General features: G+C 43.5%; 1 protein-coding gene across 8 annotated transcripts in view; it reads left to right on the forward strand.

Moving 5' to 3' along the window:
• Window positions 1-16,642, forward strand: part of myo5aa (myosin VAa) — a 60,766-nt gene extending 44,124 nt beyond the window's left edge. For 2 of the 8 annotated variants that reach the window (XM_061221157.1, XM_061221158.1), the window contains exons 29-41: window positions 302-402; window positions 2,503-2,583; window positions 4,913-5,111; window positions 5,983-6,048; window positions 6,732-6,825; window positions 7,124-7,273; window positions 7,550-7,704; window positions 8,332-8,421; window positions 8,521-8,671; window positions 9,245-9,527; window positions 11,803-11,977; window positions 12,623-12,703; window positions 12,857-16,642. In XM_061221157.1, coding sequence (XP_061077141.1) covers window positions 302-402; window positions 2,503-2,583; window positions 4,913-5,111; window positions 5,983-6,048; window positions 6,732-6,825; window positions 7,124-7,273; window positions 7,550-7,704; window positions 8,332-8,421; window positions 8,521-8,671; window positions 9,245-9,527; window positions 11,803-11,977; window positions 12,623-12,703; window positions 12,857-13,009 — 1,779 coding nt within the window. In that variant the 3' untranslated portion in view covers window positions 13,010-16,642. The remainder of the gene's footprint in view (window positions 1-301; window positions 403-2,502; window positions 2,584-4,912; window positions 5,112-5,982; window positions 6,049-6,731; window positions 6,826-7,123; window positions 7,274-7,549; window positions 7,705-8,331; window positions 8,422-8,520; window positions 8,672-9,244; window positions 9,528-11,802; window positions 11,978-12,622; window positions 12,704-12,856) is intronic. The other 6 variants (XM_061221159.1, XM_061221162.1, XM_061221160.1 and 3 more) reach the window with 3 other exon arrangements.
• The last annotated feature ends 428 nt before the right edge of the window (window positions 16,643-17,070 follow it).

Genomic DNA, 17,070 nt, shown 5'->3' on the forward strand with positions numbered 1-17,070 from the left:
AACTAGAGCTAGAAAATAGCAAAAAATCTAAATCAAATAAAGCTTCATGCCAGAAAAAAAAAAGGCTGTGATGGGTTGTTAATATGGTGTGGAGAGCTTGCTTTTACAGCTAGTCTTGTGTTCAAGTTTTCACAGTTTAATAACATTCCTGGTCATTGGTGAACGATGCCATTTTTAAATGACACAGATGACATATCAGAGTGTCTTTTCCGAGAGAATTTGCGGTGTTATGTAGTGATGTGGAGATGGGAGTTTTTAGCTGAAGCGCGACCATTAGCTGTGTGTTCCTCCCCTCCTGCAGGAGACCATGACGGACCCGGTGTTGTACATGGAGGACGTGCAGAAGATGAAGGATCCTGGGGAGATCACCAAGGCTTACATTGGGCTTAAAGAGACCAACAGGTACCCCCTGCGGAATCTAGCCCCGTGCTGTCACCCTCACACACACACACACACACACACACACACACTGTGCATTTGAGTTCAGTGAATCTGGACTCATCCCTGGCTGCAGTTACATTTGTGAGTGTGTCTGAGGGTCAGGTGATTCATCCTCACCCTGGGTGACCTGTTACCTTCCAGGTGAGCTGATAAGCTGTATTCATAAAAAAGGTGTCTGTGCACGACTGCAGTTGTGTTTTTACTGTGAGCACAGCGCTGTTCCAGTGAGATATACTGTCATGAACACAAAAGATTTCCAAAAGCCAGAACCCAGTGAGTTCAGGTGTGAGCTGTTGCTCCATGCCCTTTTCCTCAGCATAAAGCCTTCAGCTGCTTCAGATGGGGGCTCATCCCTGTGGCTGTAATACAGTTCCATGATAGGATACGTGGTCCCCCCCAAAGTTTTAAAACATTACTGGCCATCCATGCCGCATGTGAGACAAGACTCCACTGTATGCCTTATCTATATTCTCTGTTTGGTCCAGGTCCCCCAACAGGTCCCCCAGCAGGTTTTTGCATAAGCCCCTCGACGTGGCCGAGCTGGTGAATAGGGTCAGGTAACTGGGGAGGGACAGGCGACTGCATCGTGCTTGAACACGCTGTCCCACTGAGAGCGCATTCCCGCCGTAGAGACCCGCGTGGGTGGCTACAGTGCACCGTGTGCGCACGTGACCCTGGTGCGCGCATGAGGAATGGTGCTTTGACCAGAGTGCGCTGCAGTACGGAGAATGGCTTTCTGCCAGGTTTACCACTAACATCATTATTTTTTAGTGCTAAATTGCGGGGAAGGCGCAATCTGGCCACCTTGCTTAACTACTTACTTACTTTGAGTGGCAGTCGATTTCAAAGTTAATGAAATTATCGTTCCGGTAACATAGATAATTTGCAAAAAAGGAACACTTGCATGCTGGATAAGACGTTTTTAATGATGCAAACGTAAATTAAAAGGAAAACCGGAAAATCTTCAGTACAATGTTACCAAGACAAGCTATTAACCCTTTATATGCCTAATATGCTGCTTAAAGGCAGCTGAACGGTTGGACCCTCTGGCTGTAGAGGCTCATTACTAATGGCATGGCAGCATGAAGGGCCCATTTTAACACTGACTGAAAAAACACAACCTCAATGTCCCTTAAACAGAGCACAGTGTGCATGGATAACCTTAGTCCCTCTCAAAAGCTCCGTCTGTCTCATTTGTGTTTATTGCTTATGTATTTATCATTTTACCATTAATTATTGCTGTTTTGTTCATTGTCATATTAACTTTTGTTTGTAGTGTGTGTATTCCCCGATTTGTTTTGCTTCTTTTGTTGAGTACACAGCATTGAACTTGATGGCCCACTGAACTGAATTTGTATGATTAACCAGTAAAAAGGTGTACTGGCTGTTCTCTGTATTTTCACACTAGACCAGCCGAGTTTTATTAAAATTTTAATAGCCAATAACTGAATTGGTTGCAGTTAAACATAAATACAGATTTTAATTTATTTGATTTTGATCCAAAAAGTAGCCCAGCAAAATTTAATAAAAGCTAAAATATAAAAATCTGGGGTTATATGTGCCTGTATCTTACACTAAAAATATGTTGCTGCAACCATTTTGAAAAGACAATAGAATAATAGAATAATTAACAAGTGAGTAACAAATGAAAATCCTGTTGACAGAATGTTTTTACATTGTCTCTAGAAGGCTCTCCCTGTCATAATATCCTTCTTGGTGACTGTAGCAGTTACAAACATGAGATTAATGGATGATATGCCTTACAGATTTATTTGGCAAGATGTGATGAGCCCAGTTAACCCCACCTTCAAGTTCACCATAAACAAGTAGCTGCGATGTCTGAAATTAGTGTGATGATTCAAAACAAAACACTTTAACAGCCTTGTCTGGTCTAGTGTTAAAAACAAACAGCCAGAGGAGCATTGGGCCAGTTCATCAAATTATTATGTTGCTTAGTTATGTGTTGCCTCTCCCCCATCTCTCTTATTTCACACTATCGCTCACCACCCCATCTCCCTTTTATTTTGTCCTTTGTTTGTTTTTGTTTTTTTTGCTTGTCAGAGCCCCCATTCCAAACTTCCGTGAGCTGAATGAGGATGGAGAGCTTTGGCTGGTTTATGAAGGGTTAAAGGAGACAAACAGGTTAATTAACCATGTTTTCCCGGAAGTCTATGCGGAGGGACTGGGGTTTGGTGGGATCATGGGGCTGTGCTCGCTCTCTCCGTCTCTCTCCCACATCCAATGCTCTCACATGCCCGTTTTACGGTGAAGACACACTGCTCGCGGCTCCCACCTCCATTCATTTTCAATGGGAGGTGGGGGGGGGCACCCCTGCAAAGCATGTAGGGATAGGTTGCGGCATGGGACAAGTGGTTGAAGTGGCGGGGGGCGGCTCGAAAGTTCTGAAGTTTATATCCAAGCCCCTGGTGGCACCACCCCACCTCGCAGTAACCAATAAGATTTCAATTATTGTCACACATTAGTTCCCCATTCATTAGTTCTGTTGTCACGGAAGGCGTTTATACAATAGCCTGAATTCCTACCTGCAAGTTTAACATTTAATTGAAGGGTAAATCGGCACTAAAGCTGGCTAGCTTGTTCTGATCAATACAAACAACATCGTTGCTACGCAGTAACATTCGCAAAAGTCTCATGTTAAACAGAAGGATACCAGCACTAAAGCTGGCTAGCTGAACTGTTCTGATCAATAGGCTATGAACGATAACACGCTACACTGCACCTGCCACGATGGGCTTCTTATATGAATCCATGCAAACAATAATAAAAACAATACTACGTGATGTCCCTATAATGATCAAAAACGAAGTGATAATGTAACCTTGTTGATATCAAAATTAATAAAGTTCATGAATTTCCCCATTCCACAGTCTGAGAGCACATAAAAATAGGGCAATAATATAGCCAGCTCAAACCACATACAAAATGCAATCTTACATTTTCATGATTTTTAGGTTTTATTTAGACAATGAACCCCGTTGAAATTTAACGAACACGACTGTCAGTCGAACACCCGTGTCATTGTATGCCCATAAGCGATTGAGTGACATGGGTGTGGCGCCGGCAGCTTTATTGCAGTGTGTCTTCATCGTTAGTCACTCACTCAGCAGCCTACCATGGCTGTCCTCAGTCTTCAATGCAACCGGTAGACCTTCTTTCACAACCCAACCCAACCCAACCCAACCCAACCCAACCCACAGCCCTGTGTGACCTTTCCTGGTCAGCACACACAGTGAGCATAGAACAAAGAACACACAAACACACACAGTGAGCATAGAGCAAAGAACACACACACACAGTGAGCACAGAGCAAAGATCACACACACACAGTGAGCACAGAGCAAAGATCACACACACACAGTGAGCACAGAGCAAAGAACACACACACACACACACAGTGAGCACAGAGCAAAGAACACACACACACTGAGCACAGAGCAAAGAACACACACACACACACACAGTGAGCACAGAGCAAAGAACACACAGGATCGCGCTGCTGTGCCCTGCTCCGCTGCACTCTGCGTACCGCGCTTTTCCCGCTACATCAGTGGGACCTGGGCATCTCCCACTCACCTCACCACACAGCCTGCAGTGCAGCATGGGTTCCAATCCCCGTTCTCTCACCTCAGATCCACTGTTGAGCGGTTATGTGTATATCACATTTGCAGGGATGGACCCTGCGACGTTCTGCCCAGGGGACACTCTCCAGTGTGGCCTCATTGGGGCAAGCGTTTCTCTGCCGTCTTTGGTTCTGTCTCATCGGCGTGGTGGCAGGGATCCTTCATATCTTCTGCCGTGTTTTTGTCTCTCTGCCCCCATCACTGCTGTAGGAATATTCATGTCTTTCAAAAATGTTTCATGTTTTTTTTTTTTTTTTTTGTAATTTGCATATCTAAGAAGCTTTCCTGTTTGTACAGTTAATCTGAAGCAAAGTTGATAAATTCCAGTGATGGGAATTTGAGAAGCCCTCAGAGTGAAGTGTGTGGTGTTGGTGGCAGGATGCAAAAGCACAGAGTCGGGGCTTAAAGCACGCTCGGGGGTCTCTGGGACTGAAGGGCTGGTAGCTTTGCTTCTCCCGGTCGGCGCGCTTGCTGGACGGCCCGAACCTCCACACGCTATGCTTCAGGCATGGAGTGGGCTTTGTTGTTGAATGCGGTCCCCCCTGAACTCCTTTCCCACCCCGCCCTCCCTCTCTCCCTCTCTCCCTCTCTCCCTCTCTCCCTCTCTCCTCTCCCTCCCTCTCTCTCTCTGCCTCTCTCCCTCCCTCCCTCCATCCCCCTTCTCTCTTCCTCCCTCTCTCCTTCTCTCTCTCCTCTCCCTCCCTCCCTCCCACCCTTTCTTCCTCTTTCTCCTCTCCCTCTCTCTCTCCCTCCCTCCCTCCCTCCCACCCTTTCTTCTTCTCCTTCCCTCCCTCCCTCTCTCCCTCTCTCCCTCTCCTCCCCCTGCCCAGGCTGCTGGAGTCCCAGCTGCAGATGCAGAGGAAGGGGCATGATAATGAGGTGGAGGCGCTGAGAGGGGAGCTGCACAGCATGAAGGAGGAGAATAACAGGCAGCAGCAGCTCCTGGCCCAGAACCTGCAGCTGCCCCCGGAGGCCCGCATCGAGGCCAGCCTGCAGCACGAGATCACCCGCCTCACCAACGAGAACCTGGTGAGCCCCTGGCCTCACCCTCTCGCCCTCTCACCCTCTTCCCTCATTCGCTCCTTACCCCTATTCATCCACTTTCCTACCCCCACTCTCATACCCTCTCTGTTATCCTGTTTTCCCCTCATCCATTCTTCTCATGGTTACTCTTCCATTCCTTCGCCATCTTCCTATCTCCATCTCCATCTAACTTCATCTCACCCTTTACCTCATCTGCCCATCTGACAGTGGTCCTCTCACTCTTTACCTCATCTGCCCATCTGACAGTGGTCCTCTTACCCTTTCACCCTCTCCCTACATTACCCCCTTCCTTATTCTTCATCAGTTCCCCTCAACCTCTCACTTTAACCCCCCCTGTCTCCTCCTGATAATGAAGAGAGAAGGATGTATTTTTTTACACTGCCACCGCAGGTCTGGTTTTCCAGCACAGTGAGCACAGTATGCTCTATGTCTTTATGTTGTTTTGGTTTTCTAACTCATTTTCATCCATTTTGTTACTAGTCATATTGATATTAAGAGATTGAACTTTATGCACCATATTTGTGTCTGTTCATATATGCAGTGCAGACCAGCATCATTGTGGATAATTTTTTTAAATTCTTTCTGATTAAACCAAGTAAGCTGATCATACTAGTGGACTAGTCTAGTCTAGAACTGACTTCGTCCATAATGTTAACCTCCTCTTTTTGGCGTACAATGATTTAAAAAGAAGAAACGTAGGCTAAAAACCATACTAATTCTTCACCAGAGAAATGTGTTAATAAAACCATAACCCTATGTGAGAAAGAGTTATACATGTTGAATAATGAATTTTTTTTATGGTAAGTATTACTGCAGCCAGCTGCTGGTACTCATGTTTGTGGGTTTTACCACACAGGAAATGCTCATGGATGACCCCAACAAATATCAAGAGTATCGGCTGTTGGTTTTGCGGCGGATGGTTGTATGTAGTGTTGTCAGACGGCAGTGTGTGTAATCTATGTGTGTGTGCGTGTGCATTAACAGCACCCCGATCCACCGTCTGCTGTATGCTTCACTGGGCAGTGTCAAACCCAAGTCCAGCTCTAACTCATTCAGCTGCTGTGTCTTCCCTCTCTCTTATCTCCCGTTGTCTCTATAATCTCCATTTACTGGGTGATGGAAGTACATATTTCTTCAGCACACCAAGAGAATATTCTTTATTAAAACCAAAGATTTCGTGTTTTTTACTGCTTATGACAGACTTGTTCGATGAGGAAAGACTTTGCTTCCATCATTCCGACTAGATACAGACTGTTGAATCCCAATAACATGCAATCAAAATGTTTGTTTGACCGGCTTCCCTGGCACTGCAAAAGATGTGGTCTACTAAAATCCTACACTTTTTGTTTTGATTCCTTATCTTTATTGCTGCTAAATCTTTTGTCATTCTCTCTGTAATATGAGTCTAACAGAACCCTCTGCACACATGCACACACACACACACACACACACACACACACACACACAAACACATGCATTCGCACACACACACACACACACAAACATACATACATGCATACACACACACACACACACACACACACACACACACATTTTCACACACACTCACACATGCATTCGCGCACACACACACTTGTATTCTAGGATCTCATGGAGCAACTGGAGAAACAGGACAAGACTGTCCGCAAACTGAAGAAGCAGCTGAAAGTCTTTGCCAAGAAGATTGGAGAACTGGAATGTAAGCTTTAGCACATGACTCCAATGAGATGATGTTGCATTGTCGGTCAGACCTGTCCTTAAATTACTTCCCAATAGTTCACATAGAATCATTTTCTGCATATACAGTCTTAAAACTCCAAATGATTGTAAGTAAATGTAAAAAAATAGGGATTTCTTTCCATTTATTGGTACACCAAGATTACAACTGTTCAATGAATCCAGGCCTAGATAATTAGGGTAGGTAGGTGGGGTAGGCATGTACAAGGGACATTGCTGTATTACCAGTGTAACTATGTCCTTTGACCCCGTGTTCCCAGTGGGGGGTCAGGTGGAGAATGTGTCCCCCGGGCAGAACGTGGACGAGCCCATCCGGCCGGTCAACATCCCCCGCAAGGAGAAGGACTTCCAGGGCATGCTGGAGTACAAGAAGGAGGATGAGCTGAAGCTGGTGAAGAACCTCATTCTGGGTGCGTCACCTCGGCCTTCCTGCTGTCTGATCCTCATGTGCCCTGCAGTCTCGGCTCACCGTGTCCTGCTGGGTCTTAATGTCCCCCAGTTAAGGGGGCTCTGAGTTTGTTGCCATTTTAGTCCCTTATTGCACATCTTCTAAAGAATATTTTTTTAAATATATCAGAATGCAAAAAAGGACTACAAAGTTGTTAGTGTATATGTAATGGATGCAGTCATCAGTGAGTGTAGGTCCTCCATGCTGACCCTGTGCTGGTCCTGTCTCTTCCCTGCAGAGCTGAAGCCCCGCGGCGTGGCCGTTAACCTCATCCCAGGCCTGCCCTCCTACATCCTCTTCATGTGCCTGCGCCATGCCGACTATCTCAACGACGACCAGAAAGTGCGAACACTACTCACCTCCACCATCAACAGCATCAAGAAGATCCTGAAGGTACGTTGTGTGTGTGTGTGTGTGTGCACGTGTGTCCGTGTGTCCATGCACATGTGTGAGACCGCTCTCACTTTCTTATTAAAAGCCATCATTTCAAATCTTCCAGGGATAGTGCACCTACACAAATGGTTTGTGTTCACTTTAGAGTTTAATCCATGCTGTCCTTGTACGGCCATATGTTTATATTCACTTTGCAGTTGTCTGTGTGATGAGATAAAAAATTTGAATTAAGTTGCTTCTAGCTTCTAGTTTTTGGAGCCGATATATATATGTTAATGAGCTGGGAAAGAATAGACATTTGAATGGCTGTCTCTGCTGTTATATAAAACTCAGCGTATAGTGTGCAGTAGCATCCCTACAGTGTACTGTAAGATTAAACTTAATTCAGTCACTTTACTGGGTTGTGTTTAACGTTTCTAAATTTGAACATTATGAGTGCAGTTACAGCTTTCCATACATCTTTCCACACCAGCTTGTGACTCTTTGATTGTAATACTGCGCATTTCTCCCACTGAACCTGTCCTGGATCAGCAACTGCTTCCCGTGTTGACCTCTGACCACCTGTGAATGACAAATCCGTGTTCCTCGATGTCGTTTGAAAATACCATCCTCCTCTTTTGTTGACAGAAACGAGGGGACGACTTTGAGACCGTCTCTTTCTGGCTGTCCAACACATGCCGCTTCCTGCACTGTCTGAAGCAGTACAGTGGAGAGGAGGTAAGGCAGGAGTGCTCCTTGGTGTTTGTGTTGGCCCTGACCCTCATGGCTGCCATGTTTGGCCACTGCTCATGGCTGTGCTGTGTGTCTTCCCCACAGGCCTTCATGATGCACAACACTCCCAGGCAAAATGAGCACTGCCTGTCCAACTTCGACCTGGCTGAGTACCGGCACGTGCTGAGCGACCTGGCCATCCAGATCTATCAGCAGCTCATCAAGTGTATGGAGAACATCCTGCAGCCAATGATAGGTAAGATTACTACATTCACGTCCTGTACAGATATAGATTGTAACATAACATGCATGACATGTCTCTCTGTGTTTGTGTGTGTGCGTGTGCTTATGTGCCGCGGTTTCTGTTTCTGTTTCTGTGTGTGTGGGTTTGTCTCTCTGTTTCTATATGCACACGTGTATGTATGTGTGTGTGTGTGGTTTGTCTCTCTGTTTCTATATGCACACATGTGTATGTATGTGTGGGTGTGTCTCTCTGTTTCTGTTTCTATGTGTATGTGTGTGGGTGTGTCTCTGATTCTGTTTCCATGTGTATATGTGTGGGTGTGTCTCTGATTCTGTTTCTATGTGTATGTGTGTGGGTGTGTCTCTGATTCTGTTTCTATGTGTATGTGTGTGGGTGTGTCTCTGATTCTGTTTCTATGTGTATGTGTGTGGGTGTGTCTCTGATTCTGTTTCTATGTGTATGTGTGTGTGTGTGTCTCTGATTCTGTTTCTATGTGGGTTTGTGTGGGTGTGTCTCTCTGCTTCTATTCTTATTTGCATGCTTGTGTTTATGTGTGTGTGTGTGTGTCTGTGTGATTGCGTGTAGTTTCGGGAATGCTGGAGCACGAGACGATCCAGGGTGTGTCGGGGGTGAAGCCCACGGGCCTGAGGAAAAGGACCTCCAGCATCGCGGACGAGGGCACCTACACCCTGGACTCCATCCTGCGCCAGCTCTCCTCCTTCCACTCCACCATGTGCCAGCACGGCACCGACCCCGAGCTCATCCAGCAGGTGGTGAAGCAGCAGTTCTACATCATCGGCGCCGTCACCCTCAACAACCTGCTGCTGCGCAAAGACATGTGCTCCTGGAGCAAGGGCATGCAGATCAGGTACCAACCAGGGGGCCGGGGGTAACAGCCAGGGACCCGGGGCTCGGGAGGGGGAACAGCCAGCCTACAGTCAGGGAGGCGGGGCCAGGGTGCTGGGGGGAACAGAGAATGTGGGGCACAATGCCAAGTTGAGAGCCATCAAAATTATAACTTTGACCTTGTTTAAAGCTGACCTTTCCTAGCATGTCCAATCCCATAACAGCTTTGTATGAAGCAGGCCGATGTAGCCTACCACTACTAGCAACATGAGCCCAGACAGGGACATTTTACGAGGGCAACATGGCTGAGTTAGCCCAATTAGTTTAGTTTAGTTGACATTTTGGGATAAACCCATTTCTGGTTTCACAAAGCGAGACAATTTACTTATTATTGTGGCGTGTTACAGTTTAAGGAACGAACAACTATCTGCATGAATGACCAGATTTAATCTGCGTCGATACTTCCCATGTGTAGTCACTGCCTTATTTGGTATTGAATGCAGTGTTAGATTCTTATCATGTGAAAGCAACGTAAGGGTTTTTCCATTTTGTAGACATTGCTCACAGGCTCTGCAGTTGCAATCACATACAGTTGTGTTCAAAATAATAGCAGTCCAACATGACTTACCAGATCAATCACTGTTTTTGGTAGAAAATATATTACTACATGGCAAATAATGTACCAGTAGGTGTAGTAGAGTCATAGAAAACCAACAGACCCAACATTCATGATACACATGCTCCTGAGTCTGTGTAATTGAATAATTAATTGAAAGAGGCGTGTTCAAAATAATAGCAGTGTGGAGTTCAATTAGTGAGGTCATTCATTCTGTGAAAAAACAGGTGTGAATCAGGTGGCCCTTCTTTAAGGATGAAGCCAGCACATGTTTGAATGCATTTCTCTCTGAAAACCTGAGAAAAATTGGTCGTTCCAGACATTGTTCAAAAGAACAGCGTACTTTCATTAAAATGTTGATTGGAGAGGGAAAAAGCGTATAAAGAAGTGCAGAAAATAATAGGCTGCTCAGCTAAAATGATCTCCAATGCTTTAAAATGGAAAGCAAAACCAGAGAGACGTGGAAGAAAACTAAAGACTACCGTTCGAATGGATCGAAGAATAGCCAGAATGGCAAAGACTCAGCCAATGATCAGCTCCAGGGTGTTCAAAGACAGTCTGAAGTTACCGGTGAGTACTGTGACAATTAGAAGACGCCTGTGTGAAGCTAATCTATCGGCAAGAAGCCCCCACAAAGTCCCACTGTTAAAAAAAGACACGTGCTGAAGAGGATACAGTTTGCCAAAGAACACATCAACTGGCCTAAAGAGAAATGGAGAAACATTTTGTCAACTGATGAAAGTAAGATTGTTCTTTTTGGGTCCAAGGGGCGCAGGCAGTTTGTCAGACGACCACCAAACACTGAATTCAAGCCACAGTACACTCTGAAGACAGTGAAGCATGGTGGTGCAAACATCATGATATGGGGATGTTTCTCTTGCTATGATGTCGGGCCTATTTATCGCATACAAGGGATCATGGATCAGTTTGCCTACATCAAAATACTTGAAGAGGTCATGTTGCCTTATGCCGAAGAGGAAATGCCCTTGAAATGGGTGTTTCAACAAGACAACGACCCCAAACACACCAGTAAGCGAACAGCATCTTGGTGCCAGACCAACAAAATTAAAGTTATGGAGTGGTCAGCCCAATCCCCGAACCTTAATCCATTTGAAAACTTGTGGGGTGACATCAAAAATGCTGTTTCTGAGGCAAAACCAAGAAATGCAGAGGAATTGTGGAATGTTGTCAAATCATCCTGGGCTGAAATACCTGTTCATAGGTGCCAGAAGTTGGTCGATTCCATGCAACACAGATGTGAAGCAGTTCTCAGGAACCATGGTTATTCAACTAAATATTAGTTTAGTGATTCACAGATTTTTCAGTTTATACAGTAAATATTTGAGTTTGTAAAGAAATGCAGACACTGCTATTTTTTTGAACGGCCCAATATTAATTTTTCTTCATTTTCTGTAAAGTAATTCATGTTTTGATTTACGATATAATGTGCAGTGTTCCCAATGCATCGAAATAAAAACTATTATAAGGATTTTGAGCTTTACTCACGTTTTTAAACACACTGCTATTATTTTGAACACAACTGTATCTTTCGCATAGCCGTTGTCATATTTCCGTCACACAAAGGTGCTGCAGCTTCTAGTTTGAGTGGAGCAGATTCTTGGGGCTCGTAGTCAGGGGTGCGTGTGCGTGGGTTCTGATGCTCTGCCGCCCCGGCCTGCAGGTACAACGTCAGCCAGCTGGAGGAGTGGCTGAGGGATAAGAACCTGATGATCTGCGGGGCCAAGGAGACCCTGGAGCCCCTCATCCAGGCCGCTCAGCTGCTGCAGGTGAAGAAGAAGACCGATGAGGACGCAGAAGCCATCTGCTCCATGTGCAACGCCCTGAGCACCGCACAGGTACACCCACCTCACACCCTCTCTCACTCCCGTTCCTGTCTTCAGACGCTGGTTACACCCCGCACCCTGACCAGAGCTCTCCGTCCAGCATCCTCAGTCCACCAGGCCCATCTATACCGGCACCAGACCTGGGTCAAATACGTCATTGTTTCTGATTCAAATCATTTTCTGTGCTCAGTTGATCTTGCTTGGTGCCATTGAACCAACCAAGATTACCAGATGGGGAGTGCTTCTATTTTTTGAGAGTGTTTCATAGCTTCCAATGCACCAAACTAGCTCAATAAAGCGTAGACAATTATTTGAATCCAAGAGGATTACGTATTTGACCCAACTCTGATCACCTGCCAGCCCAGTTCTTCTCTTCCCCAATGGTGGAAGGATCTTCTCTAATCAGTCCGGAGTGCAGATTCACTGCCTCTTTTCAGCAAATGTCTAAAAAACTTTTCTGACTACAGACTACTTATATTTATATTATTATATTATCATGTTAGCTTTTGTGGTGTTTCCTTACTGTGTAAAATGTGCTGAAGTTGTTTTGGCTAAAAGCTTCTGCCAAATGTCTAACTCTAAACTGGAGATTGGAACTACAGTTGTTATGACCTCAGCAACCACCGTATACTCACCTGCTTACTTTTGTGCCCCCAGATTGTGAAAGTGCTGAACTTGTACACACCAGTGAATGAGTTTGAGGAACGGGTTTCCATATCGTTCATTCGAACCATACAGGTGAGCTCTGAACGATGTGCTTGCCTAAAGACAAGAGTATCGCATGCATAAGTGTGCACACGCTTGTGTGTGCATACAGTGCATGTACGTGTGTGTGTGCATTCTCGTGCAAGCATGCTGTCTAATGCTTAGTCTCTCTTGATTCCTTATCAGACTCGTTTACGGGACCGGAAGGAGTCACCACAGCTGCTCATGGACACCAAGATCATCTACCCTGTCACATTCCCCTTCAACCCCTCCTCACTAGCCCTGGAGTCCATCCACATCCCCAGCAGTCTGAACCTGGGTTTCCTCACACGCGTGTAGAGGCAGTCTGAGCCAGGACTTTCTCACAGGCGTGTAGAGGCAGTCTGAACCAGGACTTTCTCACACGCGTGTAGTGGTAGTCTAAACGAGAGCTTCCTCACACAGAGCTGTCTGTCACAGTAATCAGTCATTAAAGGCTTAAAGGAGTAACTGTAGTTGTATTGAGTGTCCCCTTAACAACAAACCTTAACAGCCAAGTAGGTCAGGTGTATTATTCATTATGATTGGAAGCATGTGTTCAGGTTCTCACAATTCTTGGCCTCTTATAGGAATGGATGGTGCACTAAACCCAGATTTTGTGAAGGACTGTGGTCATGCGTTTCGATGTATTCAGTTTTTTTACACATTGCTCAACTTGGCAGTGTTTTGGTCGATGCATCACAATGCTCAATGACTGTGCCACAATGCTTCTATTTTATTATATATAATGCGTGTGTATATATACACACTCTTTTGAATCTTCCCTCCTTTGAATATTGTTTTTCCCTGAGAAAGAAACATTCAGGGATTGATTGCTCTCCAAATCATTTCAACGTCTGGAAAAGGAAAGCTGATGGCATAGAGTGTAATGTGTCATATATTTATGTTCGTAAGAGAAAATGTCTAGAATAATTTAATAAAAGGTCCATAGTGAACTATTTAACATAGATGTTTATTTGTTACCGCAGGTATTGTGTTTTTACTTAGCACACTTATAGTAGATAGCAGCTGTGTTTTGTGTAATTTGCATATCCAGGAATATAGTACCTATGCACAGCAGCATATAGATTTAAAGTTAAATTCTCCTAAATACCAATGCTGTTTACAACTCTTAGATTTAAGCTTGATTATTACAGATGTGACTGTGGGCCATGGTAGAATGTGAAATCACTTCTGAGCTTTCATAGTGTCTGCTGGGACGGTCAAGGACCTCTACCCTTAGGGTCTAGAGCACATGCACGTGTGTGTGCTTGTGCGTATGTTTGTGATTAACACTGATGCTATTGGCTGTTTCCACTGTTACATGTCTCCCCAACGCCTAATGCCTTACACCAACACTGTGAGGACGGTCCCCTCACAGCGTCCATTCTGGTCCTGATTGAGCTCCTCTACCATGGAATCCACTGTCTTGTAAGCGCAAAAACACTGGATATTTCCCCCTGAGTTACTGACTGACTGATTTCTCTTTAAACATGTTTTGAACAGCCTCAGTTATTTATTCTATCATTCAAAAACTGTTAAAGGAGGTGTTTATCCTGAAAACTAAAATCACTTTGGATGCATGTACTGTTGAATGATATTATCAAGCAACACTGTATAGCTTTCCCCCCCATATTTATTTTGCTTTTGACAGGCTAGTAGCGTCACCTTGAAGGTGCGGAACCGCTTTTGTGATGAATGCCGTCAGCTTTTGCGCCAGCAGCAGTCAATGTAAAAATGAACTAATGCTGCATTCTCTCCTTAATCTATAATGTAGGAAAAATATACATACATCACACCAATTTATGTAGCAGTTGCCAGACGCTTGCTTTATATGCTGTATTTAGTTAGAAACATAGCAGCTCCATCTAAAGCAAACCCTTGGGATTCAGTTACCATGTATTTTCCGCCTTTTGAATATTACACTTGAGCGAGACATAGCAGTGATCATATCTAGTGTACTATGCAGTCAGTTATAAATGAACCTGCATGCTCATAGTTCTTCTGGTGACACCCGCAGAGAGTAATACGCAAGCATTGTTTACCCAAAGACGTACAGTTTTGATCAGACACGCTAGCTATCCTTCTGTCTATGAAGACTGTAGACTATAAAGTGAGCCTATGCCATCCCATGCCTTAGTCATCCTCTTGTTTCCATGGCTTCATGTGCGTCATCTATCGCCGGTCTGTGCATTGTACTGTACATTACTGTACATTGGTCCACCTTGTAAGCAAAACGTTAAGTGTTCATGCTACCCATTGTGAGCCGTACAATGTTAGGATTCATACATATTGTACCTTGCCACTTTTAAATCACATACTCATATCATGAGCATTTTGGTGTGCAATATGAGCCCTTATTAATGGTATAGTAAGGCCCTTATCAATGTCACTGGGACCACCCATGGTATATTGTAAATTTGCCTTCTGTCATTTATGTTAGGGTATTATGTGTACTGGAATAGGAATTGTTTAAGTATGTATGTGTATGTATGTATGTGTCCGTGTGGGTGTGTGGGTGCGTGTGTGCATGTGTGCGTGTGCGTGTGCATGTGTGTGTGTGCGTGTGCATGTGCACATGTCCACAAAATTGGATTCTACTGGAAAATAATGTATTTAAACTTTATCAGTTTCACTGTTTTTGGTTTCATTCAGTTATTCAGATGTAATTTATTGTTGTATTATTTGCAATATATTCATTGCACACAGCCTTATGAGTTGATGGTATATCTAGCATATGACGATATTTTGTTATTGTTTGTCTCTGCAGTATTTTGTAACATCCCTGGGGGGGTTAGAGGACAAAGTGAAGACTGGTCAAACCTGAGATTAAAGAGATTAGGATGTGTGTAGCCCCATTAATTACCCCCAGTGAACCTTCAACAGTATTTGTTTATGCACTTTTTAAGATTTTTTTTTTTTCTGAGGAATCCCAATAAATAGCAGTAGTAGTAGTTTACTAGAATAAAAATAAAAAAAACATTTTAAATGTAGTAGATTCAAGTCACCACATTAAATTTTGAATTTGTATGGATGTTTGCTGACTGTTGAGAGTAAGTTGCATTGACTAATTAAAAACCTGTACACTAAATTCTCTTGTCATCTCAAGTACCATTTCAAATTGGTTGTCCAATAAAACAAACTCTGGTCTAAAGCAACTATTTTGAAATATCTTTGTTTTGATTTATTTATATTTTTCCCATAGCAATGACTGCCATACTTCCTTTTGCTTTTTTGATTTTGGTATCGACTGGCAAGTGTGTCAGCAATATTTTAGTGTCACCTTGTTCCATGCAAAATATCTACATTTCAGTAGGCCTCTTAGGACTTACATCTGTATAGAGGTGCATTTTGCTACTGTAGACAGCACTCTGCACCTGCAATCATTTTGTGGCTCTGTGATATTGATTTTGGGGGCCATCTTTGAAATGGTGACAGAACAGAATGTAACGGGAGATAATTCAGTCAAACAGGCAATTGTTTAAATAATCCAAACCCAATCAATCATGAAGTTAGAAGATGGTATGGGCATCAACCATTTCACAAATACTCTATATGATTGGATACATATTGAGGGTCTGGACTAACAGTTTAAAGTAACTAACAGATATGAAATCTTCACATAAAACTGTTCACATCTTAAAATCAGCTTTTCTCCTGTAAATCTGGGCATCCATGACACATCACGCAAAATAAACTGTAAATAATAGTTCAGAGATGCTAATAAGAGTAAAACTTCTGCTGAGAATATGAACTTGCTTCTGTAGGACATTTTACCTGACGGATGTTCCAGAAACAGGTCATATTGAAGAACAGCAAATGTGAAGATTTAAACTGTTAGTAGTTCACAGTAGTTGTAATTGGTACAGGTAACTGTGTTCACTATACAATGTGTGTACTAAGGTACAAGAACTGTCAAATCTGTATTGACAAATAAAGGAATTCAGCACTGTAGATGCATTTGTTTGGGTTTTCTTTTTCTTTTCTTTTTTTTACAAAATATTGGTTAAATGCTTTGCACCATTTTATAGAAATACTAATAACTTTTTGCTGATCATTAAAAAGTTGACATGCCCATTATTATGAATGAGTATTTCATTTGGTGTACAAAATAGAAAGTAATTTTAGGGTTGAAATTAAATAATGTGTGTTTGGCGCCATGGGATGAGGTACATTACAGTACATTGTATTACATTACATTATAGTCATTTAGCAGATGCTACTGTAGTTTATTTGTTGCAGTCCAATTCAGAGTACAGGCTTGGTCTTGGTTAAGCAAATCAGCAATATATTTTGTAAATAAAGTTAATTTGAGCAAGCTTCTTTTTTTCATAAATGCCTTGTAAATCATGTCATTGTTCATTTATTTTCGTCATAATTAC

Source organism: Conger conger, chromosome 15, assembly GCF_963514075.1.
Source record: "Conger conger chromosome 15, fConCon1.1, whole genome shotgun sequence".
Lineage (NCBI taxonomy): Eukaryota > Metazoa > Chordata > Actinopteri > Anguilliformes > Congridae > Conger > Conger conger.